Source organism: Cupressus sempervirens, chromosome 2 (assembly GCF_028749045.1).
Source record: "Cupressus sempervirens isolate cs-2001-9-10 chromosome 2, ASM2874904v1, whole genome shotgun sequence".
Classification (NCBI taxonomy): Eukaryota; Viridiplantae; Streptophyta; class Pinopsida; order Cupressales; family Cupressaceae; genus Cupressus; species Cupressus sempervirens.
Window position 1 is genome coordinate 775,831,319 of NC_143119.1, and position 16,614 is coordinate 775,847,932.

Here is a 16,614-nt window from a genome sequence, read left to right on the forward strand (position 1 = left end):
GTCATGAATCAAATGAGGAATGTCATAGTTTCATTCACATTGAATCATCTTGGAAAACCCAAGGGCCATTTTGGGCACCTAGTCTTCGTAAGTAGAGGATTCAAATTCAACTATAAAATATCCTCTAGTGCATGTTAATAAATAGATTTTTTCCTTTGAAATCTCTTTCCAAGTTTCAAACATTTGGGAACGCAATTTGCTTAATTTTGACTATACCTTCATAAATCTACAAATTACAATAATCTATGATGAGTCACTTGATTTCAATCACACATTTGTAAATCATAAACTAATTCATGGATCCAAATCTTAGGGATGACAAATGAATGAGAAACCATTATTGTTGATCTACAATGGATACATGTCATGGAGCGAACAACGATATTCAATGATGTGGAGGAGGAGACCTTATGCCCATCTACTTCAAAACAACGACCCCAAAGGCCTTACATAGTTCTAGTTGCAAGAATCCTAAGTAAGGAAGATGACACATGAACATAAGCTGCATAGAATCATAACAACCATATAACCACCACACACAACATTTGTAAAATTATACTTACCATCACTGAACAAACTTAGAGCCTTGCTTGATATGACATTCGTTATCAAAACCTCTCCACACAAAGAACTAATATGTAGATGACACGTATCATCAACATTAAGAATATAAAGAATCTCATAAAACATAAATGAAGTAAAACATGACATATGACCACACATACTCGTATGCATACGCACACATATATGCATAGACATACATAACATGCCAAATGACTAAATAATTTATTAACAATAACAAAATAAGCATTGGTGATTGCAATACTATACAACCACAATTGTCAACACCATGTTTTTTCTTTCTTTATGCTCTCTTGCGCTCATTCTTATGTTGAATCATAGAATGTGATTCAAAATATTGATGAAATTGTTTCAACACAATCGAATCAAAAATATTATACTAATGATAAACATAAATGTGAAATCTCTTTTTTAAAAAGAAAGAGAAGATTTAACACTAAACTCATTATTTTTTCAATAAAAGAACACATCCCAAATTACCAATAATTATTATAATAGTTGCTAATTTTTTGGGCTCTAAACTCAATACTTGCTCAGCTTTTTAACACACCACGAGAGCTTGTTTCCAGGTTTGCCCACAAGCTGTCCCAAAACTACAAAGCCATCCTAGTCTCCTTGCATGATATCCGCATGGCAACCCCTAACCTTGGTGTCACCCAACCCCCAACCGCAGTTAAGCAAGACGCCACATAAAAACATTTACCGCCGCCGGCAGTGGAGTTTACCGCGGGTTAACGTTAACCCCGACCGTAGTTAATCCCCGATGTACCAGTCAAGTAATCTGGTCTAGGGAGGGTCGTCTCTCAGAAAAATTTGGCAGCAGAAAAGAAGCCAAAAAAGAAAACAAAAGAAGGGCGGGTCCAAACGAGAAGAGAAAGAAAAGAGAGGAGAAGAGAAGAGAAGAAAAGAGAAGCGATTGATTCTGTAACGTAAGCTCAAGAATTTACACAATTTCAGCTCTGAAAGAGGCACTGCATTGGAGGAGGAGGCCTGGGAGGTCTCCTTAATATGATCTTCTTGTTTGTGACAGTGGATTGTCTAGGGTTTCATGGAAGTTTGTTGCTGTAGCTGAATTCAGGCTCGATCGGGAGAACTTGGAGTTCCAGGTATGGATGATCGGATTGGGAAGGGTGTAGGTGTTTGTGCGCAATGGCGTACGGATCTTATGGGAGATCCGTAGCGCGGTTTTTGTTGTTAATTTAGGGAATTGGTATGTAATTTGGTTTTATTTATGTGGTTGATGGAGATAGGGCTTGTGATTGTGGAACGAAGAAGTAATGGAGTTAGGGTTGAAATGGTAGTGGATTTAGGGTTTGATCGGATGAGAATTGAAGGCATTAGGGTTACTGCGTCTGGTTCGTTGGATGGAAATTGATGGTGCTAGGTTTTTTGGCGATGGTTTGGTTGGAAGGAAAATTGACAGCGTTGGGCTTGGTGCGTTTGTGTGGGGAATTGATGGTGTGAGGAATATGCGTCTGGCTTGATTGGATGTGAATTTGATAATGACAGGCTTTGTACTTTGGTCTAATTAGAAGGGAAATATGAGCAGCAAGGTCTTGGTTTGGTTGGAAGGAAAATTGTGGCCTTAGCTGTTTTAAGTATGGTTGGATCGCACTGAAAATTGTGTCATTGATGATTCTGCATCTAGTTTGATTGGAAATCAAAATTATGGTCTCAGCTTTTCTTTGTCAGGTTTGATTGGAAAGAAAAGGAAAGGGAGGACTTTATTGTTTGAGGGTGGGGTGTAATATGGAGAGAAGCGGTGCGTCGGGCACCAGTCCCAGCAGTGAAGATGAGACAGATCTTCTGCAATCGGGCAATGGCAATGCTAATTCCTCATGGAGGCCGTGCGCAATGCTATTTCGTCCTTATACTGCTCCACGTGGCAGAGGAGCTTCTCATACGCCGGGTTCCCTGCGTGTCACTGTCGGCAAACCTGTAAGCAAATCTTTAGAGCTTCAGTTATGATTATTTATCTGGGGTTGATTCAGGATTGACAGGTTTGCAGTATACAACTTTGCTTGATGTTTCTGGAATCCAATGCATAAGAAAATTAGTGTCCATATTTGAAACCACTCCTGTACACTTGAAACGAGTGTAGTAATGCTCTAAGTTTTCGGCATAGTGTTGAATTTTCTGGCTGTCCTCGGTAAACCTTTAAACTTGAAATGTCTGCTGCCGAATATTGTTAGCTGGTTTTTGTTTTACTTGTCTTCGATATTTGATGTCTATTTAAGCAACCCGTTTTTTTTGCCGTTTACCCAATTTATCAGGAAATATAAATTTGGCAAATGATGATTTTTCAAAGAGAACATTTGGCAAAGTTTTGATATGAAATTTATTAAAATGTATCAAAATGGTCAAATTATGCATGTAACAACAACATTTAGATTTGCATATTGATGAATTCTGGCTTTCCTCATAAACTTGTAAACTTAAAATGTGTGGCTTCCGAAGCACGTTACTTGTTGGTATCTAATAATCTATTTAACCCTTTTTTGCCTAATTTTATCATGAAATTCAAATTTGCCAATTGATGAATTTTCAAAAACTATTTGCAAACTTTTCATATGAAATTTACCAAAATGTATCAAAAAGGTCAAATCAGGCATGTATAAATTGCTAATAGCTATACTTTTCAGTGGAATCAACTTGTATAGGTAATAAATCCTGCGTTTTGTCCTAGAATTGACTACTTATAGGGGCCTAACTTGTCAATAAACTATGAATTTGAATCCTAGGTTTTCCTTCAAATTGAAGTATGATGGTCAAAGTAGACATAGATAAATGGCATATCGAAAAACAAGAATAGTTTACCAAGCATTCTGCAAACACCGGATTTCCCTTGACTGAACCTATAGGGATTACTTTATATATACATATAGGAAATCCTATGCTTTTTCTGAGAAGTAGTCTAATATTAAACAATAAACCATCTGTTTTATTTTTCAGGATTAACCTACAGTGGTTAAATCATAATTGATAAATTCTATCCTAATTCTTTAACAGATCAAATCTTTAGAATGCGTTTTCTGAACTGGAATAATTTACAGGGTACATGCAACTTGCACCCATTGGCCAACATTTCACACTGTTAGTAATATTCCTTGCTTTCTAGACACTTTGATTTGAACAGTTCATATTTTTGCACCCAGATAATCAACATATTTCTGGAAACAAGGTGGGAATTGAATGACATAAATTTTTGTAAGCAGTTGAAAACACAATGGATCAAAGAATGGAGGTTTCCACTCTTATTTGTAGGGGTTGTCTTATATGGATTCTATTGCACAATGTATTTGTAGGTCTTAGTCTGGATGATTTTAGTTCCATAACTCATCATCAGAATGAAGCAAAGAGAATAGAGTAACTATAATTGGAAAGAACTTTGATTAAAAATCTGGTTCTCTTATAGATGCCTAGAGTGAGTGCAGAGCTTGTTTATCAGTTGTATTATTTGAGTTCGAATTGGACATTTATATCATGTACGCTCAGTTAATCAAGTTACAGCATTGACAATTATTGGAAAAAAATTGGACCTTGGCTCTGGTCTTATATTATATATTATAATGCTGTTCATATGTAGGAGTCAGAGGATGCAAGTTGTTTGCGAAGAATATAAAATAGGAGGACATCATATCAATCTACTGGACATTTAAGAGATTGACAAATACACGTATGAGACAATCATCTCTGTTAATCACCTTCTTTTAGCACATGTAAGAGATTGACAAATACACCTATGAGACAATGTATCCCATAGCTTCTATCTCAACATCTCTTCTTAGCGTCATGGTTCTATCTCTATTTGATGACTTGTCCTATCGTTTTCTCATCAATGTAGACATACTCCTCTTTGGCCACTCCATTAGTCAAAAGGATAGATACATATTGTATTTTTTTCTCTACTACAAGTGTTATTAATCTTGGATGTTGGGTGTGATCCCAGAGGGAGTACCCTTCCAACACTTTAGACTGCATGATGAGCATTTTTAGATTTTGTGTTGGTTCCTTAAGTGTGATCGATAATGGTGTTGGTGACTTCACCATTTCTAATTTAGACAATGATACTTGATGATGTGAGCGCTTTGTAGTTGTTCTTTTCTCTTTGGGGTACTTTTTCTCCTATTTGCAATTTGTAGCAATTTTCGACCATTGTGTTGGTGGTCCCTTGTTGTTTACTTATTTATTGGCTTTTTTCACTTTTCTTCATCCCCTTGGTGAGGCCTTTCTCCAATTTCTACCTGGAACTTCCTATTGTAAATAATTATTTTTTAAGTCCTTTTTTTTGTCAATTTGTGATGTTTGTCTAATTTCTTTCTTTCTTTCTTTTAGCCCCGTTGTAGAGTTTGTCCACTTCCTTCTCTTTGACAGTTATTGTAGCTTCCCTGTGATGGGAGAATCTGTTTATAACCTCTTGGACATTGAATTCAATATGCTTAAGTCTTAATTCTCTTGTTAAGAGTTGTTGCAACTCGCATTGATTCGTTAGAATTTAGTGCATGAATTAGTTAGTTCTATGACTCTTGTACACAGCAAGGGTGGTTGAATGTTATACAGGGTGTTGTAACTAGTCTCAAGAAATGGTTTTTGTCTTGTTCTAGACTTCTTGTGGAGAGCTTAAGGGCTGGAGATCAATTGCAGTTAAGTACACGAGTGTAAATTCATATTTCACTAAGGTTTTAGCTTGAAGGTGTTTTTCTATGATATCTTGTTCTCATGGGTATGTGCTAAAAACTCCAATATTGTCTTTTATCATTTATTTAATTTGCTAAAGTATTTTCAGTCGTTCTACTCTCACAACATAAGACTAACAAATGCATAGTTGGATGGCTAGTTAAGGAATATCCTTAAACTGTTTAACAAATATCCATATAGATTACAAATAAAAATATACTACACTTTTCTGACTAGATTTAGTTAACCCCCTTTCTATTAAATAAGAAGACTGTCAGGTGGAAAAATAAATCATGAAATTTGAAAAATCCAATCTTGGAAAGCATATTCATCAAATTTTGAACTTAGACTTCTAAAACTTGCACAACATTCTAATCTAGTAGAGGATGAGGTTAGCACTTTGTTGGAGGCATGCAAGCACTTTTCCTACGTAATTAAGCATTGAGTCAAACAATGATACTTGATAGTGAAGCATGTGATGTTTCAAAAGTTAGATGAAGAATCCTTCTAAATCAGTGCTCATTGCTAGGGAAAGATTTCTTGGCACACTTGTCCACCATACAACCCCTGCACGCTCATCTCTGTCTTGAACAGTAGTTATGCCCATCAAAAGAGTCAGCGATTCATGGTACAAGTGAACAAGTCTCTTGTGCCAAAGTTTGCACAGTTGGTTTCTATCATGCACTATGGCTCCATGTTTGATTAGGTCAACAAGCAAGTTATAAATGCCATCTCTGTCTTGAACAGTAGTTATGCCCTTCAAAAGAGTCAGTGATTCATGGTACAAGTGAACAAGTCTCTTGGTGCCAAAGTTTGCACAGTTGGTTTCTATCATGCACTATGGCTCCATGTTTGATTAGGTCAACAAGCAAGTTATAAATGCCATCGTCTTGCGTTCTCTGGCTAGACCATGATAGGGATACTAGCTGTGATCTTTCATAGTGGATTGCTCATCATCAAACTCAACCAGAAAACTAAGAGTTCTCATGGGTGACATTGAAAGCAAGTTTTTGGTTCACCTACAAAGATAAAAGACATTATGAAACATAAGAACGTCACCTGTACACACTCAGTATGTGGTATAACTTCCAAAGTTTACCTGTGCTTTTGCTTCCTTTTACCAAAATTTTGCTGAAATCATTCTATTCGAAGGTCACTTGGCTTTTAGCTTGTCTCCACATACCATCCTACACTAATGAATGGTTCTATTGGATAGCCACAACATCATAGAAAATGCTTTCTCAAGCTTAAGGGATGAAGCTTTGCATTTCCTGCAAACTGCTTCTATTGTTATTGTTGCTGCTGCTGGTCCTTCCTCTTCATCAGTGTCAATTCTTGCGGAATTTGGAACATGAAATATGGCTCAAGTATTGTTTCATTTCTTGTTGTGAAGAAGTGAAATCCATGCCACCTTTGTCTTCTTCAAGAGGGCTAAGTTTCCACAGTTGTTCAGTTTAGTTTAAATAATCTGTATTCTTTTTTAATGTAACTTCATACTAGAAAAAGAAAAACTTTTCAGTACAGACACCTTGAACAAACTTGTTCTATGATGAAGTCGACCATTCCAGCTACAAGCATTATTTATCACCACCCACCTTTATCACCTTTATTTCAATAACAGCAAGCTGAGAAGCTCAGCTGTCTTCTTAAGTTAACTAGTTTATTGTATTTGTATTGCTAATGCACGGTGGCAATGAGCCTGTTCTTTAGCATCTTTTTTGGGAAATGTTCACAACTTGATATAGAGTGATCAAGGCATCTTGCATGTCCATTTCCATCTTCTGTATAATGCGAGTGACAAAATGGCCTTCCATTTAATCTAGGATGATTTCTATTGCTCTGGATAGCTTTTTGTTATGTTTGGCCAGCAAAACAAGGTTGGTAAAAGCTACAACCTTTGTTTTGAAATGATAATTGATTGATGAAATGACAGAAAGAAAATAAACATTCTAAATGGGAACTAACTATGAAAAGGAATCACCCAAGCTAATGAACTAAATGACCATTATGGAAATACTACAATATTTAATATTACGTCAGTATCCTCTCTAAATGTTCATTCTACTACCACCTTACAGAAGTCTTGACATAATCTGCATGTCATTTGACCATAAATGCATAGAAGGCCGACTCCTCCTCAGAATGCTCTGTGAATTGAGTCTTCTCCTAAGACCTTTCTGGTGAGCCAGTTGCTTTCTAATAAACTTCTGGACATGACCTAGTTTGCCACAATAATGATTTGTGATAGGTTTTAGATTTTTTGAAGAATCTTCACTTTTTCCTTTTTGTTGAGTGGTCTTCCCTTTGCCTTTGTCCTTGGCAATAAATGCTTGTTCCATACTAGAAAGCATGCTGCTGCTGCTACCAATCAGCTGTTTCCACTTGGTTTGCTGAAACATTAGTGGAATTAATGTTGAGAATTTCAATGAAGTGCTCATAGGATTGTGGTAAATTTTTCAGCATGGTAACCATCATATCCTCTTATTCCATCTTGCAACCAACGATCTCTAGTTAATTGGGAATGTCTTTCGACGATCCTGCAAAGACTTCTTGTCATGCATCATAATTGAGAACAAAATACTCTTAAGGAAGAATACTCTGCCTTTTTTGATGTCTTGTGCAAGATCCTTCAGGTGGCACCACATCTCTGTAGCAACCTTGCTTGACGACACTTCTGGAAGCACATTGGTGATAGATAACTTAAGTAGCATGACCAGCTCGTGGCTATGTTTATCAAATTTGTCGTGGACTTCTCTTATGATTGGAGTAGTTTTATCTAGGACAATTTGATCTAGGCACCTCAGATGTTGATTCACAAATATGGTGCAAAAGCTAAGGCAAAAAATATGTTGATTCACAAATATGTTGATTGCCAAAAACTCCAATCAGTGAGTTATAGGACTAAAATACATTTCTACTCACTACCAAAGGTACAAAACACATATCAATGAAGCTTAGTTCTCTTGATTCTAATGCATCAATCATCATCATAATATCCATTATATTACAATAAATACAAGTACATTACAATGGTTACAAAAACATCAACACAATAGTAGAAGCAAGGAGAAAGGTGGAGTAGTTCTAGGTCTATCCTTGAACCTATACACTTGATGAGGATTCATAGGGTATGCGTAGGATATATTATAAGTTATTAGCTTAGTATTATTTTTATTTGTTTAATCCCATGTTAATGTCAAAATAAAAAGTCACAAGTGAAAAGTAAAATGTTAGTTTCCTAGTTGTTAGGAGGTTAGCAAATTAGTATGTAGTTACATATTTGTTATCTGATTATTCTTCATCTCAGATTGAGTAATGGAATAATATTGTAGATTGTATTATCTTCCATCTCACGTAGAGATGTGGAAAATATTTCTAGATGCTTTATTTGAGGCATATTAGTGCCTAATTGGAATAATGAATTTCTGCAGACAGCTTGTTTGAAGGAAATTTTGTCTTTGCTTAGAATTTATTCTCTCAACTGCAGAGATTTTCGTCTCATTGATAGAATAGAATTTCTGTTTTTCTGCTCATTCTTTTTCTTGTTTATTCCATGTCAATTGATATCAGAGCATTCTCTGATCCTTGGGTTTGAGTTTTGCAATTCAAATCCAGTTTGGTTTTAAAGGAAAAAAAATCGTCCTAAAAGTTCTCACCAAAAGGAGCATATTTTTGAAGATTGTGCACTCATTTGAGGAGATTCTTTCATTCAGAATCAATTGGAGGTGATTGCTTGCAAAAGTAAGCACTACTTTGTTCAATTTTTTGTGCAAACTTTTGGAAACCCATGCTGTTATTTTATTAACAGCTTTCTATATATAAAATATTTTGTTAAATGGTTTATATGGATGGAAGCGTCTTCTTGAGAGCTTTCCAGAACATTTTATCGTTTTGAATTTCCTTGTGTTTTGAGAAAGTTATAACCATTTCAAATTTTGTGCTATAGGTGCTGATTTCAAACACCCAATTAGTTTTGTGAGTGATTTTTGATCCAAAAATGTGGTATTTGGGATTGAAAATGTGGTTTTTCTCATTTAGGATAGTTTTGCTTCAAAAATGATGGAATTTTAGTTCCTTATTTTCTAAAACTTGTCATATTGTTTGTTAGAAGCAATTTAAAACCTCCTCATAAATTGATCTTGGATTACAATAATTGATAGTTTCTATTTTCTTTGTTTAGTATCTAATGGTTGTCTGTTGTAATCTTCTGAAAATATTAGAATGTTTCTAATATTTAGTTTTTTGTTTCTAGAATAGAATGTTTCTATTCCTTACGATTATTTCTTAAGGAAACATCGTTCAGCCTCTTGTATAAATTGATCTCTTGATCACTGTTAATAGCAAGCAAATATTGTCCAATTATTTCGTAATATGGTATGGTATCAGAGCCAATACTCTAATTTTTTTAGAAAATAATTATCATTTCTTTGTTGAAATTATCTGCCTTTTATATTCGAAACTATTTACATTCATATTTTCTACCAACTCTCTCTTGATCACTGATAATAACAAGCAAATATTTTCCAATTACTTCGCAATATGGTATGGTATTAGAGCCAATACTCTAAATTTTTTCGAAAATAATTATAATTTCTTGGTTGAAATTATTTACATTCATATTTGCTTCCAACTCTCTCTATAATCCCATTAGGGTTTCTATTTTCAGAGATTTGTATCCGCTGACTTCTGGTTTGGTTTTGAAACCCATTTCTGCCTAGACTCGTCTGTTTTTTCTACACATTTCCGCCATTTTTGTGGTTTTTTTGCAGCAGGGCCATTTTTCTTTAAAACCCTAATTTTTAGTAGGGGATCAATTTTTTTTACAGTCTTGGTGAGTTTTTTGAGATCTCAACTGGGTTGTCGTCTGTTTTTGGGTGCCTTGATTTTTTGTGCCTAAATTATCAAGCAAACCGATCTAGAAATCGACAACATATTCTTTCTGAGTTTTTCGAGCTCTTCTGGGTCACCCTTAAAATTTATTGGGTCTCTACTTTTTGAGGGTTGCATCTAATTGCATGTTGTTTGCATGTGCTGCTTTACCTTGGAAAGTCTCGTGTTTTGCCTCCCTTGAAAATTTTGATGGGTTTTTTCCATAATTTTTTTCCCTCAAATTTTTTTTTGATGGGTTTTCATATTTTTTCCATAGATTTTTTTTATGGGCTTCTAAAAATTTTCCCTTAAAATTTATTATTTTGTAATTCTCAAAGTTGTGTGGGATTCCTTTGTGGGTTTTCCTCAAAAATTATTTGTTGGGTTTTACCATTTTTACTAAAAAACAAAGCTTTGTATTGTTGGGTTTTGATTGATTTTTCACTTCAAAAATTATGTCAGGGTTCGTTTAATTTTTCACCTCAAAAATCATGTTGGTTTTTGATTGATTTTTCACCTTAAAAATCATGTTTGGTTTTGATTGATTTTTCACCCCAAAAATCGTGTTTGGTTCTTTCGCTTCTCCTAAAAATCATGGCTTTTTGCGGTTTGTTTTGGAGCATTATGCTTGTCTGCAAAGTTTTGGAGCATTATCTAAAGTATCATCAATAGTTTTCTTAGCAGACATCCTCTGCTCCAAATTCACAAGGCTCCTGGAAGAAAAACATTCAATGCAACTATTGCCACAAGTTTGGGCACATGAAGGTTGACTGTTGGAAGCGCTTAGCTGCCCCATCTAAACAATATAGTTTGTAGCCCACAACAAACAGTGTGGAGCACCTTGAGTAGGCAGAATCTGCTTTCTATGCTTTTTGTCAGCGTTGTGCTCTGGATAGATTAACCTTTAAGGGAGGGTATTACGATAATAGATAGTTTCTATTATCTTTGTTTAGTATCTAATGGTTATCTATTGTAATCTTCTGTAAATATTATAATGTTTCTAATATTTAGTTTTCTGTTTCTAGAATAAAATGTTCCTATTCTTATGATTGTTTCTTGAGGAAACATCATTCAGTCTTTTGTATAAATTGATCTCTTGATCATTGTTAATAACAAGAAAATATTTTCCAATTACTTTGTAATATCTTGTTACAACGGTTAAGTATCTTTTAATTTCCTCAATTTTCCCTAAAGTCTAGTAGAAGATTTGTCCATAGTATCTCTAATTATTTTTTTGTTGGGAGGTGTATGACACTTCACTGTCTTTGACTCACAATAATATGCTAGTGGCTTTGACTCGCAATAATATGGTTGCCAGTTTGGCGGAGTGAGTTGTTGAATTTGCTGATGTGATTGATGCATGGGTTGATTAAGTCAATGACATTGCAATTTAACAGCTGCCTGGTCTTGAAAGCTAGCACCCTTCAGCCGAATGTGAAGTAGAGATATATAATGAATCTTGAGATCATGCTGTACTCCATAGTTGCGTCCTTGACATTAAGACTCAGTTCCCTTATAATGGGATTGTAGATGAAGATAAGGTTCTTTTTACAAAATCAAAGCTCTTTGGTGCTGCTAAAGTTTTGCTTATTGAAAAACAATATGCTTAGGAACCTATTGCCACATGGAATAAACTAATCACAATCTTCAAAAATACATTTTATCCTTCAAAGTATGAGTAGGAATTGCACATCAAGTGGCGGCTTTGCTTGTGACAAGAATGCGAAATATCCCTACAAGATTATATTTACCAGTTCAATCACTTGAGAATACTCCTTCGAGTCCAAGAACTCGGTGTTGCTCTATTTCTCAAATTCAAGAGTGGCTTACAAGAACATTTATTTAGGGAGTTGAAATATACTACCCTAGAAATGCTTGATTCTATTATGATAAATTAATGAATGTGTTATTAAATAGAGATCATAAATGATCTAATACATACAAATATACACCAAGAATTTTTCTATATCGAACAACGAGAAAGAAATAGAAACATTTTGAAGAGAGCAAGAGAAAGTTTCCATATTGAATAGAGGGAGAATATTGAAACATAGAAGAGGAGGAACCATTGGAAATAGAAGTAAATCTACAGAAGAGAAATAAAATTAGAGACTTAACACTGACGCCAAAAACGGAGAGCAACCCAATTGAGATTTGCAAAAAGCCACCAATAATTTGCAAAAATTTCTCAAAACAACAAATAATTAGAGTTGCGTAAGAAATCCTAGCTGTTTTTGGTAAAAACATGAAAGTGCAGGTTTGACTGTAAAAATGGTGGAAAACAAATACCGCTTGACAAAATTCAGGGTTAGAAGGTTTAAAACACCCTAGATGCCGCCCTTTGCTAAAGAAAAAGGTAAAAATGCCCCAACAAACCACAAATTTACAGAAAAACAGGCTCGCAAAAATAAATGTCAAATGCAGGCCCAAGAATGCCAAAAAGCCAGTTTTTTTTCATAGGAAGTTGGTTGCACGGGCATGAGAAAGACAGATGACATGCGAGTTGCAGGAGAAAAGTTGCCCACAAAAAAAAAACATAAACCCTAGGTGGAATTTAGAAAATATCCCTGCAAACAAATTTTTGAGCATATATAGACAAACGATTTTGAAAATCTTGTCTAACATTTCATGAAGAAATCAAAGATTTTCAAAACCTATTTTGAAAAATAACTTGGAAAATTAAAAATTCCAATAATGAAATTATTATTTTTTGAAAAAAATAGCTCTTATACCATTTTATGATGAATAATGAATGTTTTATTAAACAGACCATAAATGATTTATATATACAAGTATACACAAGAATGTTTCTATAACAAACAAAGAGAGAGAAATAGAAACATTCTAAAGAGAGAAAAGTTTCCATATTGAACAAGTGACCATTAGAAATAGAAGTAAAGAGAGAGCAAAATTTGAGAGATCTTTCTCTAAAAGATGTTGCATTCAACCAAAAGCACAACTGGTGGAAGAAAAGCTTGCCACCCAAAATCAAGCATCTTGACCTTCATTTTCTGCAGTTACTCCAAAAGTTTTGAGTTCTTGACTGCATCAATTTTTTTGTGAAGATAAAAATTGTCTCCATCTTCGTTCGATTTCCTTCTAATACTAAGAAATCTATTTTTTGTACTTATTGTAAAATGAAGGGAAATGAAAAGTAAGTGTTCTAAGTTGAAAAAGAAGAATCTAATTGTATCATGATTAGGAAAGTAAAAATATTCCCATCGAGACTTATGATGATAGGAATTGTGGTGAGTTGAAAGGTAGACTCAATAAGGTCAACTTAATGAACCATCATTCTAGCTCAAGGGGATGGGACAAATTGTTTGTCACTTGTGCTCATTTGACACCTGATTTCTCTATGGATTGTATCATCAATAATGGTCCATCCTTACCAATCACACACTTGCATTGTGTCTTTTGCATTTGGTCCCAAATTCATTGATAATGTCACATGTGATGTGACCACCATGGATCATTGTGGTTTGTTATGTGGAAAACAATATTTGTATGAAGGAAAGCTCAATATGATGCCTTTAATAACACTTATGCACTACAACAAGATATAAGACATGCCTACTAAAATATACTGAGAGCAACGACAATCTAGTACTTAGTTGCAAACAAACACGTAAAGCTATCAATCAAGCAAAGGAGCTTATCTTAATCTTCATAAGGCAACATTCTGATAATTCAAAGGCAAATTTCATTATGTTTAAACGACATGCTAGTTTGGAAAAATTGTTGCAAGAATATTTAGATATATTTTAGGAGCTTAAGATGCTTTGCCCAAAATGAGCAATCAATCACTCAATTGATATTGCTTTTGTTGCATCTTTCTAATGCCCCATTGTATCGACAATCAATTCTTCAAAGTAATGAGATAAAAAGACAAATTCAAGATTTATTCTCCAAAGTTTCATTAAACCAAGAGCATCACCTTGTGCTTCACTAATTTTATTGGTTTTCAAGAAAGATGGAACTTGGCATCTTCACATTGATTTTTGGGCATTGATCACCATAAAAAATCGATATCATTTTTCCTCACTTTGATGACCATTTTGACCAACTTTAAGGTGCCAATTTCTTTTGTAAGATTGATCTAAAAAGTGGGTATCATTAGGTTAGAGTTTAGGGAAAGGACACATAGAAGAAAACTTTCAATACTGTTAGTGAAATAGGATCTGTAACTTGTAATAGCACTTGTGGATATTTGATGTGTTTTCCAAGTTACTATTCCAATGAATATATATATGATATAAAGAGGCATGCCCCTTGAAGAGACATGTCTCTTTAATATATTAACTTACATTAGTTATAATTATAACACAAATAATATACTCTCAATATATATATATATATATATCACTCTTAATAAGTTAATTATTTCATATATAACACTGTCATATATTATATATCTCATATATATAAGATATAATTTATCCGACAGAATTATAACATTAACACTCCCTCTTAATGAAGAAGGATAAAACACATAGAGATTACACCATAGGTAATATTTCAAAAATAACACATATAGGAAATCTTTGATCGGAAGATTTCTAGAATATGATATCATGTAAGTATTGGCCTATCAGAATATCAACATATGATATTCACCAATTACTATTTTATATCATATTTGGTAACATGAGCATTGGCCTATCAGAATATCAATCAAATGATATTCACCAAATACTCTGAGTAATGGCCTATCAAAACATCAACTAAATGATATCCACCAAGTACTCAATGTGGTAATGGCCTATCAGAATATCAAGGCAAGATATACACCAAGTACCGAAAATATATCTATACAAGCAACTTGTAGATAATCAAATTAATGATATCAACCGCCTATTTGTTGATTTATAAGATAAAGCCTTTACATGAATCAATTTTGCAAAAATGAATCATGCTACAACTTATTGTAAGGACGTCACTTTACAACAACTTCTCCTAATACAAGTGATAATCATTTAGAAGTCGTCACTTCTTCATGATGTACACAGGGGACAGGCTCATACATGTATGACATCAAAAATTTGCATGAAGTCTCCATGAATACTGACATGTGGTGTTGTCACAACATTCACCATAAAACATATTAGAGAATAAGGTTTCTCCCTCTTAGTTTGATATCAACTTTTCTGACCTCTTAGCACAAGCCTCTCTTCGATGAAGTATCAGACTTCCTCTGAATTTGTTATCATCCTTCTAACCTCTTGGTAGCAAGTCATGTCATGCTTCCCTAGTTCAATGGGTATCCTGATAGCATAAAGCCTTCCAGCCTACATACATGAGAATTTATCCCATGAATCATAGTCTTTTAGCTATTATAGTTTCTGACTAGTGTTGAATCCATCAACAAGGTCTACTCCTTCTGAACCAATATCATCAAAAGTTTGGTTTAAGCAATTCTATTTTCTGCTCCCTCTCTTTCTCCAAGGTTGCCTCTAATGAACTGTCAGACTCCCTCTCATAATTTCAATCATCAAGGATATTTGCTTTAAGAAACTCACATTATCCAACCTAATCATCAGATGATTCGTGAATCCTAAATCACAGCTTCTTTAAAGCTACTATCATAAGATTGAGTTTGCACAATATTTGGTAGCATGCCTAATGTACCAATCTTCTTTTCCGAAGGATAATAAATACATATCTATGCATCCTTGATATATGAAGGTCCATATCTGAAAATGACTTCTTAGATTGTTTTAGAGACGTCTCCTCTTTTGAATCAGCTCCTCGCTAAGGATGGTTCAAGTGGGAATAAAATATTGTTTATTATTTCTCCCCTACAATGTAAAATTCCCACTTTTATATCATCGAACAATTTTGTATCATATTAAATATGGCACACTTAAGCTGCTCCAATGAAGGTCCGACCACCTTACAAGCAGATTGAAGTAATAATTTTCATGGACCGTGCAATAGTCATAAATCCTTAGGATCACTCTCCAATACATTTACCATTTCCATACTTAACCATATGGATTCCCCTTTATTCCTCTAATCTTATCTACTAGCATTGCATGGTTAATTCTGGTTGGCCCGCCCTGTACCTCTCCATACCCTCTCTTAATATGGGCATGTGGTCCGTTGATGGTAAGTGAGACATATATTGTAGTACACCCGACACATCAGTCTACCACCTTACTTATGCAAAGATACTGACATAACCCTGTCTGTAGTGTAGAAAGCCTCCTCAACACCATCCCCGTGATGTATATCAATATCAATATAAAGCACTTGTTGATGCACCTACAGAAGCTCAAGAATGGCCAAGGCAATATCATAGACATAGCAGAACCCAGATGCCTCACACTTTTTAGCATGGTGGAGACCACCAGCCCAATTAATGGTTATATCTGCATCCCTGTTATTTAGTTTTACTGCCACTCTGACGGAGCCCCCCTGCATAAGTCTGACAGAAGTTGTACAACCTGTCAAACACGGGACAGTCCTATCCCACATTAAATCTCT

The 16,614-nt window shown here is 34.7% G+C and overlaps 1 protein-coding gene across 1 annotated transcript in view; it reads left to right on the plus strand.

Annotated features, from left to right (window-relative positions):
- Window positions 1-1,380: 1,380 nt before the first annotated feature.
- The window catches only part of YAK1 (YAK1-like protein 1), a 60,716-nt gene continuing 45,482 nt past the window's right edge, over window positions 1,381-16,614 (plus strand). The window contains exon 1 of the mRNA XM_089815565.1: window positions 1,381-2,520. Coding sequence (XP_089671691.1) covers window positions 2,332-2,520 — 189 coding nt within the window. The 5' untranslated portion in view covers window positions 1,381-2,331. The remainder of the gene's footprint in view (window positions 2,521-16,614) is intronic.